This window comes from Colletes latitarsis, chromosome 4 (genome assembly GCF_051014445.1).
Source record: "Colletes latitarsis isolate SP2378_abdomen chromosome 4, iyColLati1, whole genome shotgun sequence".
NCBI classification, from domain to species: domain Eukaryota; kingdom Metazoa; phylum Arthropoda; class Insecta; order Hymenoptera; family Colletidae; genus Colletes; species Colletes latitarsis.
This window is the reverse complement of record NC_135137.1, coordinates 37,762,461-37,790,155: the sequence shown is the minus strand read 5'-3', so window position 1 is coordinate 37,790,155 and position 27,695 is coordinate 37,762,461. Positions and strand designations below refer to the sequence as shown.

At 46.4% G+C, this 27,695-nt stretch overlaps 1 protein-coding gene across 32 annotated transcripts in view; it reads right to left on the bottom strand.

Moving 5' to 3' along the window:
• LOC143341438 (uncharacterized) overlaps positions 1 to 27,695 on the bottom strand; it is a 228,404-nt gene that overhangs the window by 60,212 nt on the left and 140,497 nt on the right. For 7 of the 32 annotated variants that reach the window (XM_076764403.1, XM_076764410.1, XM_076764417.1 and 4 more), the window contains exons 1-3: positions 9,358 to 9,511; positions 4,587 to 5,113; positions 3,424 to 3,695 (exon numbers count right to left, since the gene is read on the bottom strand). The exons of 22 other annotated variants lie outside the window; for them this stretch is intronic. In XM_076764403.1, coding sequence (XP_076620518.1) covers positions 3,424 to 3,695; positions 4,587 to 4,888 — 574 coding nt within the window. In that variant the 5' untranslated portion in view covers positions 4,889 to 5,113; positions 9,358 to 9,511. Of the gene's footprint in view, positions 1 to 3,423; positions 3,696 to 4,586; positions 5,114 to 9,357; positions 9,513 to 27,695 lie in introns of those variants that run through there. 3 more of the 32 variants (XM_076764404.1, XM_076764409.1, XM_076764432.1) reach the window with 2 other exon arrangements.

Genomic DNA, 27,695 nt, shown 5'->3' with positions numbered 1-27,695 from the left:
TCACTTCCGCATAATCCTCGTCCAGATTACGAGCCAAAACCGATATGCTGCGCGAATGCCAGGCGTTGATAAAAAATTGTTTGTCGTCCCGGGAGTTCCTCTTTCGTACGGATACTTCGAACATCGATTTGCCTCCGAGTTTCCCTGGCCGACGAAAATTCGGCCATTTTCATACGCGGCGACAAACGTACGAGAAATCCAAAGGCTTCCCTGCAACGAAGATTGTAACCTATCCGATCCGACGAGCTGCTATTGGGAACTTCAAAGAATACCCTCGAGAACGTTCACGATGCGAGATAAATCCGTATTTTCTCCTGTAAATAGACCCCTTATCTACGATAGCCACAATTCTTATTTAAATAAAAATATCGAAGTTCCTATCCACACGTTGCTCGAATAAAATTTTATCAGCTTGTACCAGAACTATTAAGAGATTCTACGACGTCTTTCACTGCATCTTCAGCCTATCATTGGAACACGTTACCATCGAGCGTAGTTTTATCCGCGATCCTCATTTAAATATAAACTGGTTTCCGCCAGTAAGGAAAAAGGACGCGCGTCGAACGTCTAGTTCTACTCGTACATGCCGAGTGTATTAGAAATTTTTGGTCGTCGTGGATAATGTTGCGTCAGCTCGAGCGGAAGAAGAGGCGGAAACTTGGCGTTTCGTTTGTTACTTTGTAGCAGCCGTGGAGCTTGCCGAGCATTTCCGTAAAATTGGGCCAAACAAGTAGCGATGGCGTGGGCAACATTTCGCGGCGCGCCAGTCGAACGTCGGAGGCCGAATCTCGCGGCCCAATTCCGCTTCTATCTGGCCTGATCGAATGAAACGTCATACCGAAAATGATTTGTTTCGTCGAGCGTGGCGCGCGAAAGTTTCGAACGAAAACGCGGACGATACACGGCGAAAAAACTTTGCGAAACACCGAAGAACTTAACGCGTCGACTATGTTTCTTCAAATTTTATCGGTCGTAGACGTTTGATAGAGTACAAGGGACGTTTCGATTCGTTTCTCTATCACCGTTCGCTGTGTCCACAATTCTGAGATCGTACCGCGTTGTACGATCGAGGAAAATTCCATAAAAAGTAATGGATTGACGAGAAAACCTTGGAATTTACATACGTGCGTTCGCAACGACGTGCTGGTGTAACAATTGATTCGGCAAACAAACGAATGACACATAGTTTGCAGCGTATCGTACGTAACCGCATTCCAAGCGTGTAATGCCATACCGCGTGTTTCATCAGTTAGGCGAGCATCTGGGTAAACAATGTTCGCTGGAAGTTCGGTGGATGGGAATATAAGTCCGAACATTCCATACTTTAAAACAATGTTTAGCTCCGCGAAGAATTAATTTAACTCTTTCCCGCGTGTTTTCGATCCGAAACGTGTCCAAACTTCGAATAAATAGTGATTTTAAACGTAATCTTCCACTGTAAATTGATTTAGAAAAAGATTTATCGTGCATAAAAAATGATGTGCACAGGTATACACGCGAAAACTGTTAGGCGGCTCGAGGGGGCCGATAATGGATTCACTCGTGTCTGCGTGTGCTTTGAACAGTCCTCGGTTTTACTGGCACTTTGGCGTTACGAAATTCTTCGTCTTTGCTTCTACGAACGGGGCAAATTCTCGGCCCGAGAGCCGCTAACAGTTCCTCCTCTTCGAAAGCTCGATAAAAGGGAGGAAAGTCGTTGGAAGTCCAACAAAGAAGGCGACGGGAGAAGGAACTTTCGGATCGTTCGCTGTCGCGGTAAATCGCCCTGTTCTTTCGCAAACGAATCTACCCAAAGAGACACCAAAGGGCATCTCTCCGAGTTGATAAAAGGTTAACTGCCCGTGATCCACCTTTTTCACTTAACTCCACTCGCCGATAGCTGCTCCCTCAAAAGAGCTCGCGCCAACGAATTTATTTGCAATACAATTTGGAAACGAACGACCCGCGCGAAAGGTTTCTTCTATCGTCGCCGACGCTTTTTATGATTTTTACTACAAAAATCAGATCTCGAAATGCTCGTTAGTCGCGTATCGTAATTTATCCTTCGTTTGCACCATGTCCAGGGACACTTTGATATATCAAGATTTTTTGGACGATAAGTTTGTATCGTGTACCACGGGAAACTTAAAGGTGTATTCTCTAAAGGGAAGGATCGATGTCAGTGCGGTATCGTGAAAGCTTTCGTCTCGTCGGGAGTTCGCCCCGCAGCTTGGTCCATCGAAAACTGCGTTAATGGAGTAAAAGCCTGTGGATGTTCGGCAGCGTACTACTTCGAAACCAAGGAAAACTCCGGCAACGTAGACAAACTCTGCGAATACGTAGCACTTGGAACTTGCTCGTTCGCTCTTATATACGCAAAGTAACCAGAAGAATCGTATTATATCAATGGAACAGCATGGTTGCGTCTAGAAACCAAGTGCAAGTGCACGTTGCTGTTCATAAAATTAAACGAATTGAATTTTTTACCCTTTTTCATCCGTTACACTGTACGGAATTCCATAAAAATAGACGCCGGTTTTGCCGCTAACTTTCAAAATTCACTCACGCGTCCGTGCACCGTAATTTCCCACGATCGAACTATTACCAACCGCCATTCCGCGGGAAACTCAATTTTCCTCATTAATTATGGCATTGACTGCAAACACAAAGGAAGCTTAACGATGTCAACGGTTGAGTTAATTGTTCTCAGTTACTCTAGGAAATGAATTTCCCTCGGTCAAAAGAGTGCTATCATTTCCGTCGACGTATTTTGCAATACACGCTCGGCCTAAGCCACTTCGACTTCGTTAATCGCCTGTCCTATTTATATAACGAACGCAACGATAGCTAAATTATTTCCCGGTCATATTTTCCTTCGATTTTTCCATCCTCTTTTTAGGTTCCATCCATTTCCTTTGCTCTTGTCTCGTAGCTTTGACTTCGCCTCATAATCACGCGTCGACCGTATTGTATGAAATATTCAAACGGGTTTCGCGCGTTCTGTGAATAAATAAACTGCATGCGCCGCGCGTTATTGGGCCTCGTCGTATAAAACTGCGTTAAGTAAATGTTGAAAAACTTTAGTATGTCGTAACTTAGTTCCTACAGACTATATTTCATCGTATCCTCTTCAAACCCATTATCTTTTCTTCCACGCTTCCTGTACAATTTACATATCACGAACAAATTACATACAGCTATGGATATTAAACCCTACTACTCCTGCCTGTCAGGATAGACTTGAAATTAAACCCAACCTAATGTATTTCGATATTTTCTATAAATAATCTTGTTCGACAACCGTGAAATTAAAAACGTGGAATATCTGCGGATAATGGTCGAGGAGCCCACATTTTGCTTCCACGAAACATTTGTTTTCCCACCCTCTCGGGTCTCGGGGTCTAGCGCGTACTTGCTACTGAAAAGAAGCCTGTGGAATTGTACCTTCGTCGCCAGAAGTTGAGGAGTTGTCCTCTGGTTCAGGCGACGATCCTGGAGACCCGGGAGACTGTCTTCCGTGTCTCGAGTCTGGCCGGCCATACTCGTATCCACCGGTTGTCCCCGATCCCCTGTTGTCTTCGCACTGTCGTCTCCTGTCGGGGGACAGGGATCGCAGCTCCCTCGAGTCGGCCGGAAGCAAGCCACGCTTCGCGTCTCTTTCCTCTCTCTTCGTGATCGGTCTTTCGAAGAAGTCGATGAGTATCGCTGAACGCTTCCTGAGGATTCCGTGACGAGAATACGTTTACGCGTCGGATCGACCAGACGGCCGTTACAGAGCCAATTCGATCGTTAACAGGTTCGATCCGACGGAAACTCGACTCGTTCGCGAGTAGTCGATAAACGAACGATCGAATATCTCGCGCGATGATTCCTTATCGTTTCGTCTCGACGTCGTATTCGCGGGAACAACTTGAATACACGAGGAAAGTGGATAAGGATCGTGTTCGGTTCAGCGACACGCGCCAGACACGCGTGCCGTTTACCGTGGCTCGAGATTCGATTAATCTTCGCGCATCGCAAGGGTGGTTCTAGAAACTGAAGCTCCTTTCTCGGGGAAGACTAGAATTGAATTCTTTACAAATAGAAAAGAGCTATAGTTTCTAGAATTACCCTGCGTGTTGCCCCACCAAAAATTCTACGAGTTGGTTTCTTGGAAGCTATAGCGATTAATAAAGAAATTTTGTTGTAGTTCTTGAACCATTTTGTAGGGGTACGCACCCTGTCGTAGGAGCTTCGCATAGCCATAAATACCGTAACAAATTCTCGTCGCTAACTGTAATAGTTTCGTAGTAAACAGCTCGTAACATTTTAAGTGGGATATCGTATACGTGGGAACGACCACCCGTGGTTCTATCGCGATGCAAAATATCCTCGATCGAAAATCGTTTACCGACAGATTTGATACACCGTGACAAATCCGCAAACCCGAGGGCAGCGTTGGACAGAAATTATTTTTTATTTCTTCTTCTTTGTAACACTGGTGCATAAATGCATTATTCGAACGACCCAACGCTGCTCGAGGAACAAGATGGCGCGTCGTCGAGACGAAATCTAAGAAGGAATTGATCGCGCGAAGGGCAAATAGCTCGCGCCAATCGTAAACGTACGCCCTGGGACTCCAGCGAATGTTCGGAGAGGTGGGCGATCTTCTTCCGGTGAAGTCATGGAACTCCGTCGACGTTCCTGACGACGATGGCTGGGGCGATCGTCTTCCGCTGGTCCCGGAGTCTCTGACCTCGTGACAGGTGTCACGGACATTTGCCAAGTCAACGTTGGCAGTAGTCTTTGCTTCTTTGGCGGGAGATGGCGGAGGAGACGTTGGTGGCGATGGTGATGGACTTCCTGCACGACCAGAACTGTAGCACACGGCTGCCTTCCGCAAAGTCTCCCTGCACAGCTCGGAGAACATGCTGCTTCCCCCATGGCCGTGGCCCTTGCGGACCACCTCCGTTCTTCTTTCTCTTTGTTTCCTCGCCCACTGACCCCGATCGCACTCTCGAACCTCTCTCAAGCTCGTCCTCTTCGCGATCACAAGTCACTCCCACGCGGGTCGGTCATCCTCGGCTCTTCGTCGCGGACCCACACCGTCGCCGGAAGTCGTTCGACACTACATCGTTGCGCGTCGCGTCTAGACCTGAGGTATCCGGGATTAATCGAACGATACGCGACGAACGTTTCGGGAGAAACAGGGAGAAGCCCGAGCGACCTTTCGCGACCCTCGCCGACCTCGATTCTCGAACGAGAAAGGGGTACACGCGCGAAAAACAAAGAATAGGACGGTGTCTCGTAAGAACGAGCAGAAAAACCGTGGTCCGACCGAGACGGGAGCACCTCAGCGCCGAAGAGCCTGCGCCGAGGATGGTGCTCGATAAAAACTTTACAGACGGAACGTTCGGTCTGATTTACTTCCTCCGGGCCACGGCTACAAATTCCCCAGCCGTGTACCCGAGGCACGTAAACACGTTTACGCGAATCCCGGCAGTCGATCGGGAAGACCGACTTCGGTACCGTTTCCATAAACCACGGACTCCGGAGGAGCTCGTGATACGAACACGCTGGAACCGATACGGCGTTAGTTACCGATGGAGGGACTAGGAAACCGTTTCGTGGGCCGTGGTAAAAACCGTTTGGCCGGTCGCCAGCCGTTTGAAAATTTACAACCAGGCCGTCCTACGCCCTCGTCCCTTCGAACTACGACAGCCCGGACAACGCGAACACACCGTCCGCGGAACTCCCGTTCTCCGGGCTGCTCGTTTGCATTACGGCGTACGTAATTTCACGCGTCGAGAGCTATTAACTCGAATCCACGATGAAAATTCGCTAAATTTATTTCCTTTCCGGGGCACTAGGATTCGGGGAAAAGCTCGTTTCTCGGTATTTAAATTGTACGGTGACTCGAGGTTGATCGATTGTGTTGGATCGTCTCTGAAACCGATAGATCGATATGGGATTTTCGTTGCTGGATGTATCGTCGTGCTATCTCGTCGAAGGGCTCAACGTAGAATTGTAAAACGAGCTTCCGACGACAATTGCAACGCTAGAACGATGCTATTCAGGAAGGAAGATCATATCGCGACCATAGGGACGCCTGCCCATCGTTCTACTCCCCGATAACGTGCCTGTGTGTCTATATCGACCGAGGAAACGATCAAACTGTCAAACTGGGGTCCTTTACCGTATCCGCCTTATTCACTAGACATCACGTCGTTAGATTATCGCTCGATCGGCGCACCGCGTCTTGGCATATATGCGCTTCCGGAATGGTCGACGACGTCCGAAAATTTGTCGATAATGTTATCGTCTTCCCGCCGATGATACGAGATGATAGAAAGCAAGTCGAACTACTCTATCCAGTACTCGATAAACAATTTACCAACATACGCGTTTCAGACCCCCTGTACGAGTGAAACAAATAAGATGAAAACATGAAGGTTTCAGCCGCGTTAGATTTCTAAATACCCAAGGTCTAGGTCCCCGCAAAGTGCAAACGTGTTTCGAATCTGGGAACCGTGCACGGAGTTCATGCTCTAATCGCATTAACAGAGACAAACTGCATCGAGCTACCGTGGCGGAAACGCGGGTCGTCCGATGATAAATGGACGTTGTCTGTCGTTCCGCGATGGAAACGGCTGTTGGTCGACTGCGAAACGCTCGGAGTGGGAAATAAATGATAGCAAATATTATGCCTTTAACTGCACCTGGAACTGGCCCGATGACCCGGATACGAGACTCTGGCAGACTCTGGCCGAGCCGTGTGCCCAGGTCGATCCTAACTACGGAAGACGGCTTGGAAACCGATTCCCCGGGTTACTATTCGCGATCGAACCGTGGAAATGATTCGTCGATGGGAAGGGAGACGGTACCAGGATGGTTGGAATGTAGCTGGGACGCGTGACGGTAATCGATGCGCAATCCGCCGTTCGATAATCGTCCGCGCGCGGAAGACTGACGGCCGTCTGTGTCGCGGGTGCCATTTGCCCGGAAATTCTCGAGACAATTGTCGGCTTGAACCGTTCCAGCTGCGCGGCGGACGATACCGTTCGATCCCGCGGCACCGTTTCGAAACTCGGATCGTTCGACGCGAAATTTCACGCCGCGCGATCGGAATCGGGTACGAATTTCTGCGGCACGAGCCGCAACGAGCGTCGTTTCACGCTCGACACGCTCGTAGCCGCGTAAAAACGTCGCGGCCGGCTTTGGTTAGGGGCTCGATCGCGCGTGAAACGACCATCGGATTATCGCGTTTTGATGCGGGTGCGCTTAACTAGGATAACGACGGGTCCACGACTGCCTCGGGCTTGGCACGCTCGTGTCCCGCTCGCGAGAGGATGTCCAGGTTGAGGTTAGTCCGGTGACCTTCGCGACCTAATGGAAATCCCCGATTCCGCTGGATTGCACCGTGTCGCTGACGTCGATGACACGAGTACTGTTGCCAACCGCCTGCGTCCGTTGGAAAGAGAACCGTTTCGACCGCAAATGTCAACGTTTCGCGCTTTGTCCAGCTAACGAGAAAATTGCCTCCCCCGTACACGGTTTCTCGCTAAAGGTGCACGTCATAGTCTGTGCAAAATGTATGACAGCTCTTAATTGAAGAACAAATGTATGACAGCTCTTAATTGGAGAACAAACTGGAAAATATTACTTATTGCACGAGCAAGGTTTTCGTAATATACTGGAGAATTCTGTAACGGTTGTGGAAGCCTCTAAAGAGTAAGAAGTAGCTTGGGCCTCTCTCGATCTTCGAGAGGCCCTGAAACTGCTCGTAGAACCAGGAGGACACATCCGCGTCGTGTTTTGTGATTCATCGAGCCAACGAGAAAATTGTCGACGGTGCACTTTTCTCTCGAAACGCTTTTTTTCGATGGCGTAATGGAATAAATAATCGAGTTACTCGTGAAACTGAAGAGACCAGATAAATCTTGGCACGTGGACCGACGTAGGAAGCGTTCGGTTCCAAAGAATGTTTCGTTTTACGAATCAGAGTCTGTACGAAGTAAGAGTGGAAGAAAGGAGCGCACAGACGCGTCGATCATGCGGTACATCGAAGATTGAGGCTTCACGCGTTCGGCTAGAAACAGGCTCATCGACGGCGAGCTAGCCTTGCAAGCCCGCAAACGAATCATCGAGCTTCCGTCAGCCTTAGAAACGGAGCACAATGGTTCTTCTGACGTCTGACGCTTATAGCAACATTCTCGTACTTCGAGCTCGCGCGAAGCGTGTAATCGATTATCATGCAAAGTGTTTCAAACGGTCTGTGAAAATACTATCGCTCTGATTCGGAGATTGAGAAAAACGAACTTGTAACGTCTTGCACTCGAATTCTAGGCTCCCTGAATTTCCACGTTGAAGAATACGCGACCATTATCCGGCTAGAGAAGCAATTGGCTCTCTAATCGAAGAAACGTTATTCGTTGGTAATGTTGGGAAATACATGGACAGCAAATTTCGCGGTTAAAGCAATTTAGGCGCACGTGAAAAGCGGACGACTGAAAAAGCGAAACGTTCATAGACCGTGGACGTCACCGCAGCCAGATCCCACAAGCCCAAGTTAATTTAATGCCCCCCACCCTCCTATTATTTGGCGAGCACCGTGAGAATCGCCGCTCGTTCCCTGCTTAATACCGGTGCTTACACACGCCAAGGATAAATCAACCTGTCCGGAGATACGCAAATGTGTAATTTCGTCCCCGGTATTAATTACGCTAATTGCCATTTTTCCTTTCTTCGAGGAAAACGCTTCCAAACGAGACGACGACCACCGAGGCGCGGAAACTTCGCTGCGTCGTGCGTTTAATTGGCCAGCAGCGTCGATGATCGCAGCTTTGGAAAAGGTGAAAGATAAATTGCCGCCTCGCTCGAGGCACTGGACGTGTGCGACACGCGGTAAAAATATAGCCAGAAGGGTCGATTGGCGACCACGTGATCGGAAAACCACGCATATATTTCAGTCGCGAAGCGGTCGGCCAAAGAATTGTGTCCGAGCATGAAAGATTCAGGGGAGCGTGAACGACGAGAGAGCATTACTTTTACCCTTCTCGAAAGAGCCACGTAAAAAGGACGATCGATCATTCGGGTAACGAGACGTCCTCCAACATCCTCGAAGATTAACGCAACGATCCTCGATCGACTTCCGACGAGCACCGAGCCACGTGACCGACGACTCCGCGCACGTAACGTTCCTCCGCGTTTCGGGAACCAGAGGAACTCTAACGCACGATGTTCTCTTTCGACGAATCCAGCACCGATACCCACGGTCAAGGGACAGAGCCTCGAGTCGCGTCCAAGTCGAAGAAACTGTCGCTGGTCGCTCGAGGCAGGACACGCGTATAAACGATAAAATAAAATTTTGGTGGAGGGGTTTGAGGTGGACGCGCGCACCTGATGGACGGCGCGGTAGGACAGAGCGCGCGTCTTCCGTGTGGCGACGCGGCACGTCATCCCGGCCAGCGGGCAGACAAACTCGAGCATAGAGTGAGGGTGAGCACGCACGAGCCGGATCACCTGTACACCGCACGGTCTTCAGCCGAGAACTGAGCCCGCGAGGGTGGGAGCGACAGAGAGAGAAAGAGAGACTCGCGGCGCATCGCGTCGAGTCGAAGCAACCCCTATCTGAAACCTCGCTGCGGTGGAGGGGTGGCTAGAGGAGGTTGGACACAGGGGTGGTGGAGGGAGTCGAAGAGCGAGGGACCAACGCGCGCTGCTCGGTTAGTAGGCGCGCGGAGAGCCAAAGGGAGGAAATCGGAGGGATGCGGCGAAGCCCGAGGGCGGAAGGGAGGTTCTGCTGTCGGCGGACGCCACCCCCTTTGCCCTTTACCTCCGGCGCACCGACGCCTCCGAGCCTCTCCTCGTAGCGGCGCTGCTGTTGCATCGATCAGCCGTGCGCCGCCACCTCCGACACTCCCGAAACGGTCAACCCTCCATCCTCCCCCTCTGCCCTTCGAGCGCGCGTGCAACGCAGCCTGTACTCTCGCCTCCACCTACGCTCAGCCGCGCGCACCGCCTAATTCCGTCGTTGATCTTCTTGTCGTCCAGCTGACCCGTCCCCCTCCTCCTCACCGCCGCCTCCTCCGACTCACCCCGTCATCGTCGTAACGCTGATTTATTACGTTCTACGTTTCGCGCTCTGTTTGTTCGGTTTCTCTTTCCCTCTCGACGCGTGTCGCGTATCGCGGTCACGCCGATGGTGCTCGGATGTTTTCCCGTCGCGGGTGTGGTCCTCGCGCTGCTGACCTTGAGCCGTCGAGCAGAGGATCACGTTGCCACGGTTCGACGAACCGTCCTTCGAGTTGTTACTCGATCGGAATCGGGACGAAATTTCGTCGCTTTCGCGAGCTCCTTTCCGTTCAGAGTCCTCGGACTATCCACGTACGACATTCTCTAGAAACGTCTACAAATATCCGGTTGCATCGGTACCAATGCAACTCCGAGAGTTCTTAAAAAGCAACGATACTTGGAAATATTTGACGATCGTGCCTCGTGAAAAATATACTCGCTACGTCTTTTCGCAATTATTCCACGCAAAGTGTCCTCTAATACTTATAGCTGGCAGCATTCGTCGCAGGTGGCTTATGCATGACGGTGCATCGGCCCATTTCAGCCGAGTAGCCAGACAGTACTTGAACCAACGATTTTCCAGCGGATAGATAGGTTCTGCAGGACCCGTTGCGCCAGCCTGCGCCATTTTACAGATTTATAACTGCTGAATTTTTATTATTCGAACCACTTGAAAACAATCCTTTGTTCGATACTCGTCCCCGAAATATAAAAATTATTACTAAATTCAGTTTAAACGCAACTGCTATTTGGGGATGAACTACTTTGCTTGCCCACCTATCAAAATTTTCTAAGCGCACCCCCATGGTCGGGAGACAGCTTGACAATGGAGAAACCCCTATGTTGGCGTGTACCGGACAAGAGGATCGCGTGACAGACCCCTATAGGGGCCTACAGAAAGTCACTAGTCACTATACTTGACTCGATCGGGACAAGATCGCGGATCGAACGTGGCGTTCGCTCCTAGAGTTCTCGCAGATTGTAAAAGTAACCCTCGAGACGGTGAGAGGCGTAGGGTGACCTTGACAGAGACGGAGGGATGCGAACTCACGAGGAATCCGGGGGTGGGTAGGGAGAACCTTTTCACCCTGTTGAAAAGGAGAGTCGCGGGAGGAACGGTGTGTTTCACGCAACGCGCGGTCCCTCTTCTCGCCTCCCTCTCGCTCGATCTCTTTCCCCGCGACCGTTTCTACGAAGTTCTCAAGGATCGATAACCTTGAAGACGACGTAGCATACGCTCGACACTCTTGACAGATTACGGATCGGAACGGTGTGGATTCAAAGGTAGAGAGATATCAGCTTTTCCGAAGAACCTCGTTACTATAATTGCTAACGATACGACGGAAGACTGACGTTGAACGCTTAGTGCTCGCTAAAAAGACGTTTGTACCTTGGCAGGGGATTACTTTCGTCTCGTGCTATACACACATTGCCTATAGTCTTCCACGGGAAAGGAAAAATCGCTTCTGGGATAAGGGGAATATGGCACAGCGAGTAAAACGTGGACTGTGCGCGGAAACGTTTGCTCGGTCACAGGCCAAGGATGGGCAAATATTTATAACGTAAAAACAAATCCTGACTTAACGGGATACAAATTGTTTGCTCGGAGTAAAAAACTAAAAAATGGTCGGTGAGTGGAACGAAATACAGGTTTCATCGAAAATTATAAAGACCGAGTAAAAACGTCTGACCCAGTACGACTCGCATCTCCTTTCAGTGTCGATCTTTCGCTCTCTCTGGAATACGATCGTTCGGCCGAATTCACGCATGATGGGTGAAAAATAATGCTCGGAGGAAGATGCACTCGCGAGAATAATAAAACGTGAGCTTGGATTCCAATAATAAACGCCGATAACGTAGCGACACGGATAAATATTCCTTTCGATGGGCGAAAGGTTTCAATTCCCAAACCGGCGTTTCCGAAATTACCTTGGAACGATACAACGTGGTTTCTTGAACCTTCAGCGCCGACGAGTCGCGAGATTTCATAGAATATTTGCGAAGATTGAGCGATTGCTTGGGAAATAGAGGGTGATGGAATCGATGATCCAGGTTAGAGCGATAGAGTCGAAGGAATGCGTAACGAAGCGAATTTTCCGCCCCTTTGTGCACGTCGAATCGTCGCGAAATCGCATCCCGAGCGACGTGAACGTCAGTCGATACCACGGCGCGTCTCTTGGACTCATCTACATTGCTCTCGCGAGTGACATGACTGGAATCCACATACGGGTCCCCGGAATTCCGGGCGTGTCTACCAGGAGAGGCTCCTCGACTGCGTCCATTTCGAGAAACCCGGAGTAATCGGAGTCCAACGGCACCCGACGTTCCCGTGGCATGGAATATCCACCGTAGCCATTTAACCATCTCCTTTTCTTGTTTCGTCCCCCGAGGAATCTCTCGGGGGTCGAGTTACTTTCCGCGATTTCGCAAACTATCCTCGAGAACTCGCCGGAGGAAACGTCGCATCGAAAGAAGCATAATCCCGCGAACATCCTTACCCGGATATAATTAGTTTCATCTCCGCCGGATTAAATATTTGCTCGCGAACGTTCCCCATCGCGGTGCTTCTTCAATTTTCGTTCCGACGTTGATTCTTTCGCCGCGCCAAATGGATTCGGCGGAGATTCGGCTTCAACTGGCACTCGAGAGCCTCGCGAATTATTTGTTCGGCTTTAAGATAATTCTCGTGGTAGCCGAGTTCGATGGAAACGGATAAAATTGTGTAAAAAATTCAATGATCGAAGGATCGATAAAAAATACGTTAATAGTTCTTTGATAACGGGCAAGTATAAATACCTGGGATGAAAAATATCGACTGTCAAACTTTTGTGACTTATCTGTAGCAAAAGGAAAAAAATCTAGTTAGCGATACAGGAAATACTAAGGAAGTCTCGTACTATACGTGCGATTAATTTTCCAGGGATTACGAGGAGGCACGCGAGCGAATATAAATTAATTTCTTTCCAAGAATCTATAAACAAGAGACGGATTATTCTCCTGAAGGGAATGTAAATCCATGGTATCGACAAGTGGATGGTCGCTACGCAACAAGTACAGTGGGCGTAGGCTGAAAAAGTAGACGTTTTTTACGGAAGAAAGTACAAGGAAATATATAATCGCAGCGCTTGTAAGTGTCTCTTTATTCTTATCTCGAACGATCACGTAGATCGTCGACGATTCCTCTCGGAGGCGTCAGACGAGGAACAAAAAGAGATACTTTGTTTCGCGTCGAACTTTTCAAACGGGTCTTCTCCGTTCGTGAAAAAGCACCGTCGCGAAAAAAGCTTCTACATTCAGCGAAGAAATCCCGTCGAGTGGAAGACGCTTGAATAAAGCAGCTTGCTCGAGCCTCGACGCTGTACGAGGTTAATTATCGGGTATTAATTTCGGTTCACTTCGAGGAACGATACCCGGCAGCTTGTGTGGCAGGGGGGCGATTTCGATGGAAGCTCTCGTTGTGTACGAATCGGAAGTGGGAGGAGCGTCGGATGAAAGATCGAGGAGCATCGCCACTCGATGCAGTTTTCCTTTCCATCGTTCTCTCCGTTTTCGTTCGTTTCGGTTCGAGTGGTCTCTCAAAACGGAAGCTTTCACGAATCATTCGCGTCCCGCGATCAAATTCGCCCCGCTACATCGCGTGCATTCTGTTTCATCCCCGAATAATCTCATTTAATACCGCCAGTGTTTTTCGACAACGTTCCAAGAGAGGAACGTTCTTGGTTCGTTGGAGGAACACCAGCACCCTGTTTCTTTCCAAATCCGCTAAAACAGCTTTGATCGAAGACCAGCGACCCATGATACGAGCTCGACGATCGGTAGCTGTTTCGAACGCGACGCGCGAGACGGTTACCGGTGTTTACCGACAAATTTTTTGCTCCCGGTTTCGAATCGAACCGAGCCGAAACGCTTCGATACTGAGCTCAGTTGTCGTGTCGCCGCTGACCGGACCACTCGAAATAAACTGTGATTTCTATTCCGTTAGTGATATCGGTCCCATACTTTTGTACCTCGTCTTTCCTTCTCGTACGCCAGTGGTCCATGGCCCTGACTCGTTCCATGGAATTTCGCACAGCAGCTAATGATCCATGAGGTGAACAGAGGCACCTTAAATAGACTCGAACCACACACACACCGATATCAGTGCGTCGTTTAACTCCTAAAGAAGTTGCAATGCTGGCGAAACGTCGGAACGCTTTCCTCAAAGGACACAAACTTACCGCAAGCCTAAACTAATATCAACTGTCAGAACCTGGACCGCGAAAGCCTCGAATACCTTTGCAGTCGCAACTTCCCTTCCGATTCCAGTCATATTTCCGACGACTTAAAACCAGGTATTTCTCTGCAAACTATTCGTTATCGAAGAACGCAACTATAAGGTTACGTCCACGTATCGCATAAATGCGATGAATTTAATATAATATCCACACGCTGGTATAATTCTGCATTTCACTGCGCGATGAAACAATGCCGTTTCGAATGCAATTAATCCGGATGTCGTATAATTCGGTAGATTTCGTAATTCCGACAACGAATTCTACAGTGATTTTCGAGTATTCGAGTGCATGTCTGAGTATTTGTGCAATGTCGGAGCTTCCTTTTCATCGAAGTTCTTACACGAGTTATAAATTTGCACAATGCTCAGATTTTAGGAACGAACTTCCGTTCACGTTAATTGCCCTCCCCAACTGTAAGAAAAAACGTACTGCAAAAATTCTTAAAAAGCGTTCAGCTGGTTCTGCTAATGGTGTTCGATTAATAAACTGACTTTATTTCATTTTTCCAGCATTTTCAAATTTTAAACACTGGATGGTACAAGCAAGTGCTTTAATGATCGCTAATGTAACAGAAATACGTCTCACAGATATCAGTAAATAACGAAGTAATATTCCGAAAGATCCGAGCTTGCAATACTCTGCACCACGATGCACCACGATGCACAGGGTTCGAAAACATCGATTTCCCATTTCCTTCGAGTCGGCCGTCACTCCCTAATCCCTCTAATTAAGGCTTACGCGCTGCAACGAGCGCGTTATCTTCCATCGTTAATCGATGCTTTCTCTATAGACTCGGTTGATTTACGGGTCGAATTCCGTGACACCGTCCGCGACGTTCTCGCGATCCGCGCACGCCCACGAGTCAAAGAAACGGATAAACAACCGAGGTTCTTCCTATAGAAAAAAAAAGGCAATCGATACCACGGGTCTCTACGCCGTTGGGTTTCTTCCCTCCGACGAGACTTTTTCATTCGGTCCGCCTCTTCGGGCTCGTCCTCGTCGTTAATTCCTGGAATATCGAACTTCCGCGCGACCAGAGCCACCATATTTGTCGCTGTTACGCAGCTCTCGTCGAGGCAGCCTTTCGCAGCCTTTCCCGACTCTTTTTTAACCGGCCGTCTGCGACTATTAGCCGCGTGTGCATTGGCGCCCACGTTTCATTTCAATGGCACCCCACCGTGAGTCGAGTGTCTTCCGTATCCGTTCTCAATGGAAGCCCCTGATCCGCTTTTCAGGTCTCGTTTGTCGACGTCGGCGTCTGGAGACCGTCGAGCATTGCGGGAAACGACGCGGCGCGCTTCCTGTTTCTACATCCAGCCGAGTCGACGACAGAAAACTCAGCCGTTCGCTCGATTACGCTCCCCAGTTTTTCGTGTTCGTTCGTCTTCGACTTTCCTACGGTGCCTTATTTTTTTCAGCAGGTTGGAAACGCCCCTGCATTCCTAGCTCGCGATCTCGTTAGCCCTTTCCGATACGAAGCTTGCTTCGGGGTCTGATTTTCGCTTATTGATTCTTCCTGAAGTTGGACAGGTTCTGGATGCAAAATACGTTGGGAATTATTGCACGAAGGCATACGTTACCTGGGGGATACTAATTTCTTGTCCTTCCTACATCAAATTCTACAACTACAACCGGGAAACTTTCCCTCGCATAGAATTATAGAACATCGATCGTTGCCTCGTTACCACAATGTACCTCTAATAGCTAGCCCAATGTAATACTAACTCTTGCCTACCTACGCGTACAAGATACGCAAGACGCGGTAAATTATGGCGCGGAACGTACCCAACCTCCGCCTAAGACCATAGCCACGCGAAGGACATAATATTCAGGAGTCGCTAAAGACACACACGAAATATCAGAGCGACGATGGCGCGCGTAGAGCAGCACGGTGAATGTTTCAAGCTTAATAGTCACGCAGAAATTTTTTTAAATGATTTCACGTATTCACGACGTTCGTATCGCTTCTGAAAGAAAGAAGTTAGCGAATGATAAGATCGAACAAAGTGCCCTGTCCGCGGTCACGTGTCGAAGACACTCCGTTTCGCACGCACGAGTTACCGTTTCTTTCGGTTCCGCGAGGACCCATTACCCCCGTTCGGCCCGATTTATCGTTCGTCGTGCTTTGATTAGACCGGAGAAATGCATTCCAGCAGCGAACGCGGTCCTTGGACAACGGCCAGAATGATATTTCGAAGATGAACCACGTTCCTCGTGGCACGCCGTGTCCGCGGGCGCACGCCAGACGAACCAGGGTACAAAAAGTCCTACAGGGAATTGAAACTGCCTCGTACGTGACTCCTGGAGCACTGTCTCTGGCTCGAGTATGCGAGGATTCGTTGCTCCCGACAAAATGCCCCGCACGATCCTCCACGAGGAAGACTCACGCGAATTATTCCCGTCCTGTGCATTTTATTTCTTCGACGTTTAGTCAATTCTCGTTTAAATTAGCGGTTAATCTATTCGTTAGCTCCGACGATAGGTTGGGCGACATTTAAAAATGTTACCGCGACTTTTACACGCTCTGTTCATAAATAACCCGATGCAGGTTCTATAACTTGCTTCGAGTCAACTTTGCTCTTTACAGCACGCTGCACTAATTGCAGCTTCGCTTTCTTTTTTCTTCACGCTTATTGTATTTTATTCTTGCATCTATTTTTGTTCGTGGTATTCGTGTGTGCCTAACAAAATCACATTCAAAGTCGTATCATTCTATCGTTATTTTTTTTTCTTTTTTTTTTTTGAAGTTGGAAAATCCCACTTTAGGATTCATCGACGAGAACCGTATTTTTCGAAATAACTCTCGTAATATTGTTCCATCGAAAATCGCTGTTTGCTCATCGAACGTTTAATCCTCGACGCATTTATGCGCGGACGCGAAGCTGTAAAACTATGGTTTTCGCGTAGCGACGTTCCGTTAAGTGTCGCGCCGGGATAAATATCGAACAGAAACCTGAAACGTTTTGCGAGCCCGGTTCACTTTCCCCTCGCGCCTCCACGGGAATAAAAATTTTCGAAAGCGGGATTGATACCCGGCAACGAAATGCTGCAGCGCTGCAACGAATCACAAGAGTGCACTGATGAAATTGGCGGCGGCCGGATTTTCGTCCATAGAACGCGCACGGGTGCACCCCGTGAACTCGATAAACGAATTTCAGGTAAAAGCACCGTTCAATCGGGTATCAGATCTTTCTAGAAGTCGAAGGTCTGCCAGTCTAGTCCCATCGATCTCCACCCTATATTCCGCGATATTACTGGTCCAATCTTTCCCGGCGTCGGTGCTTCGAGCAGACGAGCGAGATCATCGATTATCGATCGCCGATTCGAACCGAGGGGAGGGATACGTTTCATTCGCGCCGAAGAGGACTCGCTTTCGAGCCAACATCGCCGGCTGGGACCCTCCTTGTAACTCATTTCGAAACCCTCTTGGCTTCTGACTGCAGTTTTCCGAAACTTTCGCGAGTTACGATTTACTGCGACGGAACACGAAAAATTGTCGAGCAAAACTTTGGACGCGCTCAAACTGTTCCGAGATCGTACCTAATATGTTTCCTCGATCATGGCAAGTACCAGCAGTAACGATGTGTTAATAAATGTTAGAGAAAACGACAAATTTGAAGTCACAGCTTGTAAAAGGGAAATTGTATAAATCCTTGACATGGTTCGGAAGAGTATCAACTTGCTCCGCGGAGTACTGTAAATTGATACATTTTGACTCGATCAAATTCTATCACATGGAATGTATTCTAAGAATTTCCTTGCGATGCAGAAATAAGACAAAGAATGAAAATTACAAAGCCTCGCGAAGCACAGAGTCGCGATTGGATGCTTAATCGCTGAGTACGCTTGTTTTCGCAATAAATTGCTATCGTACGACCCTGTTGAAATAGAATGCGCTGTTCTAACAATGTATTGTGCACGAGAGTCGTAACAAACCGAACGTATTGGCGCGACAGCAAACGAACGGGCGTGTTGTGTTACAGAATATGAGCACCCATTGGACTTGTTTCTTACGTCTGACTATTTCGCGTGTTCCAGTGAATGTCTGAATGTGTCCTCGCGTTTGAGAGAAAGGGAAGGTTTCTATTTTCCCCTTCTGAGTGTGCTGTCTTGGGATTCCTGGAAAACAGCCTGCGTCAGCATGCTCAATTTGCGCGGCTGCACGCTCTCTATTCTCCTTACATCGAAGCACAATACCTGAAAAGAACGTACTTACCAAGAACCAAAGCGTTCGACGGTTCTCAATTTTCGTATCGAATTACCCTAAATAGCTACGCGAATCCGAAATTCCTCGTTCCCTTGAAAATTCTCACAATACACGAACACTGTTCGATTCGTTCAGATTGAAAATAAAGGAGAATACACTGAACCCGTGGGCAAACATTCTCATAAACAGGAAATATATAACAAAGATGAAAGGAGAGAATATTCAGTTTCCACTGTCTTAAAACAGTCTACCAACGCGTATTAAAAATAGGTAAACTTTAGACGTGTACAGTTCCGAAACTACTAGTGTTTTATACATAATTGTGCTACTGTTAGAAGCGGCAAAGCTTCCCCTTTAAAATGGTTTTTGTTTTATGTCAACCCAACTCTTAGTTTTTGAGATATCGTAATTTATGTAAAAAGGTAATTTACAAAATCCCGCTATATACGCTCTATCCGCCTTGGAAAGGCCTATTATAATACCAAAACTTTAAACGAGTGCAGTTCCGAAACTACTAGTGTTTTATTAATTATTGAGCCATTGTTAGCGGCGGCAAACCTTCCTCTTTAAAATGGCTTTTGGTTTTTGTCGATCCGACTTTCCGTTTTCGAGATATCGCAATTTATGTAAAAAGTAATTTTTCTTAATCCGACTCTCTCGCTGTCCGTCGCGTGTACAATAGCCTATTAACACGTATTAAAAATACTAAAACTTTAGACGCGTGCAGTTCCGGAACTACTAGTGTTTTATTAATAATTGGACCATTGTTGGCGGCGGTGAAGCTTCCTCTTTAAAATGGCTTTTGGTTTTTGACGATCGGACTTCCCGTTTCGGAGATATCGTAAGTTATGTAAAAAGTAATTTTTCTTAATCCGACTCCCTCGCTGTCCGTCGCGTGTACAATAGCCTATTAACACGTATTAAAAATACTAAAACTTTAGACGCGTGCAGTTCCGAAACTACTAGTGTTTTATTAATAATTGGACCATTGTTGGCGGCGGTGAAGCTTCCTCTTTAAAATGGCTTTTGGTTTTTGACGATCGGACTTCCCGTTTCGGAGATATCGTAAGTTATGTAAAAAGTAATTTTTCTTAATTCGACTATCGCTGTCTCCGTCTAGCGTGTCGGACCTCCCGCTCGCTCGTGCGTCGTGCTGACCTACCCTACGAACGTGACTCTCGTGACCTAGTTCCGCGTAGTGTTTCCAAGAATTTACTACGCGCTACTATTGACGCGCGCGCGCGAGTTCATTGATATCAATGAAACGTAAACAAACGCTTCGAACCCGTATATCTCCGTAACCAGCCACCGCATCGACTTGAAATTAAAATCGCTATATCTCCGGAACTAATAAAGCTATCCACTCTCACGAACGCTCATTTTAAAGGGCATTTCATCCCCTATCCAATGAATATAATTACTTTTATAATTTATGCTGTCTTCTATGTTTATTTTCACATTTACTTTGACGCTACATATCCAAAGACGTTTCAGCAACTTCTATTGATTATACGACCAGTCTGCGATAAAACTGGATTATAAATTGTTTATTTAATTGAAAATTAATCTAAATTTGTACACGAGATGCTTACGTAATTACTAGCTAGTATTTTTTCGTAAATAATTGTTTCCTCTGAAACTAACTACTGGTATTGACTTGAAACATCTATTCGATGAAAATTAAATGAAAAGAGAAAGGCTAGTGGTAGGGATAGGTATACACGAAGTGCCATTAAGTTTCGTGTTAAGTAGCTGAGAAACGAAAGACACGATGTTGCCAAAGACGAAGGAACACACATTATTCCATGCGTATATGGAGAACCAAGCAAAGAATGGCAAAAAACACTGTTTTATTCATGAAGGAATCGTTCCGAGATCGAAACTGAAACCTGGGAACCGGAGTCCATCGGAAATGGTCCCGCGAAACGGCCCGAGTTCCGTGGAACTCGAGTTTCCACGTAGCCTGGCATTAACGATCGGACGTATCGCTCGTTACCGCAGTCCCCTTTATCGTTCCCGAGATTTATGTCAAGTGTATCGAAGGACTTTGGCATTTTTATTCGATCGAGATAACGTCTACGCCGCAGCTCCTTTGTTCCCGCATTGTGGCCGATTCTGCGGACCACCCCGCGGCCAGCTATCGAGAGTTATCGAACACAGGAGTCTTCCTCCATGGGGCTTCCGAGTCAAGGAACCTCGTGCCCCTCCGATGTCACGGCCCGATATACCTGTATCGCTCGTCCCAGACGATAATTGTACCGTCAAAGTGTCTACTCCGTCCTTGGTATATCGTCTCTCATCCTCCTTTCTTCCCGGCTTCCGTCGATTAAATAAAATCCGTCGAGACATTTTTGTCTTTCTCGATACTACCAAGCTGCCACTCTAAAGAAGCTCTATATCGAGATTGCGCGAGAACACTTTCCACCGAAAGTTAAAAGAAAAAGAAAAGACTCGTGTCCCCTGCCTCGATACTTTTTAATTTGATCAACGACTATCGGGGGAGGAATCAACGGGGACAAACAAGCGTCATGCATAATCTGGCACCGTTGGTTCTGAGTTTGTTCGCGACTATCGATAAAGATTGATAAATTTCAGCAACAGAAATAAAATCCTTTTTTTGGGATAGCTAAAATACACTTGTTTTGTACACGTTCGTACGATTAATTACAATCGAGCTCCTGAAGAACTCACGTAGAATATCTGAACGAATTTTCTCTGGTTCGCGGTCGCGCAGTCCGAAGGAAAAAGTTAAAAGTCTCTTGTTATCCTTCCGGAAATTAACAAGAGAATTAGTTCCGGTTTTCTAAGCTTTAACGAGTGGAAATCATGTCGGCGACGAGATACGTCTTGCTTAGAGCGTCGGCGTCGCGAAAAAGGAACCGACAGCGGAACACTACTAAATCTACCAGTCGTCCGACGACTTTTTCGTCGACCACTTGGAACCGTACCAATGGCGTGCCGCGGCTGCATGCGGCGAATGGAAAAAAAGGCCACGAAACTGCGGCCAGAACCGAGGAAAAATTTTATTACCCTCGCTCGGTTCGTGGCTCTGTTTTCACGATGCTATTAAGGGTCTGTCTAGTTTAGAACCCTAAAAACTGGGTGACACTCTAGATTTTGCTACGTTTCAAAGAACGTGTCGACATCAAATTACGTATACTTATTTATCTTTCGCCAAGCCATAAAAATTTTTAGAAACAACGTTACAACATATTTTTTTATTTTTTCCCCCAGCATCAAGAATTTCCTCTAGTACAATTGCTTTTGTGGAGGTAGGAAATTATTCTGACTTTACGTGAAAAGGGAGAGTCGACCTTTGGAAGTTTTTGAACCCTTTAACGCACGACAAATACTCGAGGAAGCATTTCGAGCTGAAAATTTGGCCCGACCTCAAACGAGACTTCTTTACTTACTAACGCGAATTTTTTGTGTTTCAAAAAATTGAATCGCGCCAAAACGCCCGAATTTAAAGGAGGAACAGCCCCGAAGGCGACACGCGAACATTTCACGCGCGAAAAATTCGCAACTTCCCGGAGAACTTTGGAACTGGTTTACCCAGCGGCGGCAACGTCGAAAGTTTAGAGTTCGTTCTTTCTGCGTGTTGCCGCGAACAAACGGAATAAAAGAATTTTGCCGAAAATCTAAAGAGCTAAAACGTTGTATAAAGTTTCCCTCGATAAACGGTACGGTGAAAAACAACAAATATGGAACGAATTTTAAAGAAACTAATCTTGAAACTGTTTCGATTGTAATATGAAACAAATATACACGAATGTACAAAGGAGCAAAAATGCTTTTACGTTACGAACGAAATGTTTTACCTGCAACACGGTGTTCTAACATTTTTTAAATTATTGGTCTCGTGGAAAACCCTTGTTAGCGAAGCTCGCGCTCGAACTATGCATTTTTAAACTCAATTCCCGTGAAAAAGGAGGCCCCCATAGAAAAAAATTAAATTCTGATGTATAAACGTAACTGAATTATTGCAAACAGCGTGTTACTCTTTGACTGTGACTTTGTCTTTCTACCGAAACGAAGCATATTTATTAAGTTTACTTAATTGATCATCTACTGATCGAATAAAATGCTCTGTAACGTGGCAACGACTCGACGAATCGATCTCGTATCAAAGAAGCGGATAATTAACGCAGATTACGCAAACCAGAGGCGGTTTGTTGCGGAGAAAAAAGATCGTGGCGTCGGAAGACACGGAATCTCATTGTTCCCGAGAAAAATTCGGTCGGTTATCGATTCTTCCATTAACGCTCGCGAGAGAAGTTTCGCAGACTGGTGGCTGGCGTGATTACTTTTCTTATTCTCGGCGAGCTCCCTTTGTTCCCGGGGTGGCGAAGTTTGCCAAACACGCGATCCGCGAAGATGAATCGGCACGAACGCGTCGAAGTTTTCTCAACCGGTGGGTTTCTATTGGAATTCGTCGAGAGGTTCGTCTTCCGTGAAATCGCGACGGCTGAGCTTTCGAGAAACCTCGAATATCGAAATTAAAAGTCCACCCCGTGTAAAAGGGTGAAAATGTTTCGATATTGCCGTCAAGTTTCTTGCATGGCGACTGAACGCCAAGATCGTTATCATCGGTACAATTATTTTGCAAGGACCAACGTTCAGTTTTTACGCTATTTTTCCAATAATCTACCTTTTTCTGTTATTTCTATTCCCCGTATACACGAGGGAGTGAATAAATTGGACGATTTTCGGTGAAATTGTTGCGAACGCTGCGATCGAAGTAATTCGTGCTGTTACATTTCAATTTAGAAAATTTTTACATTCCAAACTAGGGAACGGGATAGTATCGAGAAAAATATCGGGAAATATTTTTGATGATTAAAAAAAAAAGAAACATTGTAAAGTAACCTGTAAATTATCTATCTCGCGCTGGTTACGCTCGATAACTCTCGAGAACACTGATCGTAGTCAAATTAATTTTATACAAATTAATTAACTACCATGTTGCGTGTCCTGTAATTTAACGATACGTTAAATTCGATCCAGTAATTAGAAATCTGAGATTTTCTTCGTTATGTTATATCGAGTACAATCCTAACAAATTTTGTAATAATATCGATTTATTCAAAATTCCTCGTGACGTAACGTCTATTTCTTGGTTTTTATATATTTCACGCTTTTCTTCTATTCGTGTACCTTTGTATTATATTTACTGTTGTTCCAAAAGGCTAAAAATTAACACTCGATCGACGGTCTTATAGGGTGAACCATTTTCTTAGGAGGCAGTTTCGAAGGCACGAGACGTTTTCGTAATTTGGTATTAGCATTCGCAGGAATGCAAACGCTACATTCTCCGAGAACAAAAGGCGGGGCAAATCAAAACTTGAATGCTCTACGGTACACGGTTGCGAACAATCGATGCGCGTTGAACCGCGTCACCGTCGAACTAGTAACTTTTCAATCACCAACATTTCCAATCGAAATTACTATCGAAATTGCTTCGAAGAAGAAACAGTTTCGTTTCGTCAGCGATATCCTTCCAGCGTTTGCAAGCATTTCGTACGAACAAAAAAGCACGGAAATAATTGCGATAAGCGTTCGTGGTTTCGATAATGATTATATCGCAGGCCATTGTGTATAGAATAATCTCGCGTACTAATTGGGCAATGCTTGAATACGATTTCGGATGATAATTGCAATTGCATTTGGATTCATTTTATTCGTACGAATTGTATACAAAAAACGCTCCTAAATTTGAGGGACAATGATATAAGCGACGCGATACAAAACGAGCTTAATTGAGACGCCGCTATCGCCGATCGATTCGTTCCGATATACATTCTTTCCCAGTTTTTTCAGTCGACTCTAATTGATTCTGTCTTTAACCGCGTCTGGCCCACCCCTATTATTGTTCGTCTCGCGACGTAGGAAATATCTTCAAGCAACGCACGATTTGCATACAATGGGATTCGAGGCGTTTACCGCTGCAACGTATATAATTTTTTAGGTTTCGTATTATTTAATTCATCAGTCACGAGTCTCCGTAATTTACGATACTTTTTTAGAATTCTTTTCGTCGAATTAATGTCGTCCGAGTTTCGTATCCGTGAATTCGGCTGGCGCGCGGATAAAAGCCCGACCCCCAGCCAGACGATCCAGGATAATCTTCCAGATCCGTTTATGCCGTGGATTTCGATTCAGCGCGGAAGGTCTCGCGAGTATATTGTGTCCTCGTTTGCGATTCACGAATTCCGGCCGCGCCAACAATGCCCGGATTAAGATGCATAAACGAAGCATCGGACCGTCCTCCCCCGCCTAACCCATTCAACGTGACGAACTTACACCCTCGCTCCGTGTACGGGCCGAGTATATCGGTTTCCGTGCAACGGGAATAGCGACCGATAAGAACGATGCTCGTATTCCGGCAGAGCGGATCCCCGACGACGGAATTACCCTTCGTTTTCACCCCCGTAGGCGTCATCGACTTCGTTAAGGGCAATCAGACGTCGGTTCAGTCGAATTAAGAACACGGATCGACGATCCGGAACAACCATCGCGGAACGAACGCTTCTTCTCGATTTATTATCGATAAAAATGAACCCTTAGGGGTCTGGAAACCCCTCTACATAAGCATGTCATAGTTCGAGGCTTTGAAATTATCTTTTGTACGTGGACTTTTGTCGTTTACAATTGTCTGAAGGGAAGAGTGTGGAGCTTCTTGATTTATTCTCGATGAAAATTAACCCTTAGTCTGGAAAAGTCTCTATACAGGGTGTTCGGCCACCCCTGGGAAAAATTTGAATGAGGGATTCTAGAGGCCAAAATAAGATGAGAATCAAGAATAGTACTTTGTTGATGGAGGCTCCGTTAAAAAGTTATTAACAATTAAATTCAAAAATTTCAAATCGTTCTGGAAAAATTATTTTTGGTTGCAGGGGTCAATTATAAGCATTTTTTGTGAATAGACATATCCCTGAAATCCTACCCACTTTCGAGAAAAAAAATCGGGTAGGTGTTGAAATTTTTTGGCAGAAAAAAAATTTTTCAAATCGTTTTAAAAAAATTATTTTCGGTTGCAAGAGTCGATCGCAATCATTTTTGGTCATTACACATACCCTCGAAATTCTACTCAGTTTCGAGAAAAAAATTCCTTACCGAAAATATCATTTCTGGCCAGAATTTTCAGGGTAGGTAGGTGCCTAAATTTCTCGGCGTAAAAAAAAAATTTCAAATCGTTCTAAAAAAATTATTTCCAGGTTCTGGGGTCAAATACAACCATTTTTGGTGAATATACATACCCTCGAAATCCTACGCACTTTCGAGAAAAAAATTCGAGTAAATGCTGAAAGTTTTGGGTGAAAAAAAAGACTTTCGAATCGTCTTGGAAAAATCTAGAATTCCCCATTAAAATTTTTCCCAGGGGTGGCCGAACACCCTGTATACGTATCTAATAGTTGAAGGCCAAACAATTATCTTTTGTGCGTGGACTTTAGTAGTTTACAATTGTCTGATGGGAAGGGTGTAGAGCTCATGGGACGATTTGCGAATCGTCAGAGCGGTAGAAAAGCTGATAAAGCGGAATTCCAGCGAGAGTTTGTTATTGGCGCACGGAAGCTCGTCGACCGTGCGCGTTAACGTTAATAACGCAGGGACGTTGAAATTGCCACAGTTTACGGCAACATAGCGGATATTACGCGAGCGAAACCGGCGCTAGATCCCGCAACTCCATCGTGTCACTCGGTAAGAACGGTCTCACGAGTCTCCGCGGACGCAACCGACAGCCAAACGATGAATAATTCATCGTCGTTAGATTCGAGATAAATTTCCGTCCGGGAAAATTACTTTCGCGGGTAGACGAGCGTATAGTCGATCTTTCGCCGATCCGACGGATCGATGGGGGCCAAAAATTGACGAGGGACACGCGCGCTTAACAAGATCGAGGGAAGACGCGATAACGAGATCAGCACGCGTGAAACGCGAGGGCCGCAATTTCCGTAGCAGATCGTTAAGAGAGACTGTATTTCGACTGTCTGGATTGGCTCATCTCGCGGATAGGCGTCAATCATCGTGCCAATCACACCGTCCGCCGACGTCAATCAGCCGAACAATACTTTCCAGTGTATCGCCGATTTCCATGGGGCTGCTAAGGTTCCGGGGAACGTCGACATTTATCGCGATGTTAATCGACGATCCCCGCGAAATCACGCTCTGCCCCTACCTACGGTTTGAGAAATATTCTAGGTAAAAAACAGGATCAGAATTCTCGTTTGACTTTGCAACGTGCGTGTTTAAAAATTTAGTTGAAAACTCGTGAGATCGCGTTACCAAGAGGAGACTGAATCTCTTCAATTTGTTCTAGTTCGAACGGAACACTTGCGCGGAATAATAATTCCATTTAGTGCTCAAGGAGCTACCATGGTCGTTGATTACGACGCCACTTTCGACTCGGCGCTAGTTCATAACTAGTAACCTCGCTATTCGAGGCAATTGCATAACAAAATTCATGCGATGCTAGTCGTAGATACATACTAGTATATATAGAAAGTTTCGGTACGGAAGGAATCCTAAAATGATACTTGAATATCGTTTCTTCGAAACATTTAATTCGCCTAGACTATTTATTTTAAAAATCTAGGAAACTTTCGGAGAGCAAGATAGACACTTAGAAAACCTATTTTTCGCAGAGTAGATTGACAAATGCCGTGCGTGCGGTTGAATTGCGAGAATGAAAAGGCGCAATGGCGGTAATGCAAGTTCGAGTCGAGCTCGAAAAAAGAATATCGCGCGGAAGGCCTTCCTCGACCGATAAGGTATCGTAATCTCGAGCGATTATTTGTAGCGATGGCACTGTCATAAATTTTACCGAGTAAAATATGACTCGAGCATTACGCATGCTGACGAGTCGGTGAACTGGCTTTATCGAGCTACCGTTATCAGACAATAAACGTCAAGAAATTCTTATTTATCGGCCGTGTGCTAGATTCAAAAGTCTCTTCAAAATTTACCACGACAATTTCCAAAGGATAAATTCAATAGGTCCCTCCTTTCGTTGTCATTGACAACGCGTTATCAGATGCCTATTTATCGAACCATAACCAGGAGCTCATTAAGCTGCTCCCTACGGTTCGCTAAATATTCCTGGTCCAATAAATACTCGTCGAATCGTAATAATATTTGGCTGTTAATCTTGGACACGTTCAAAGAGCTAAACGTGGATTGTG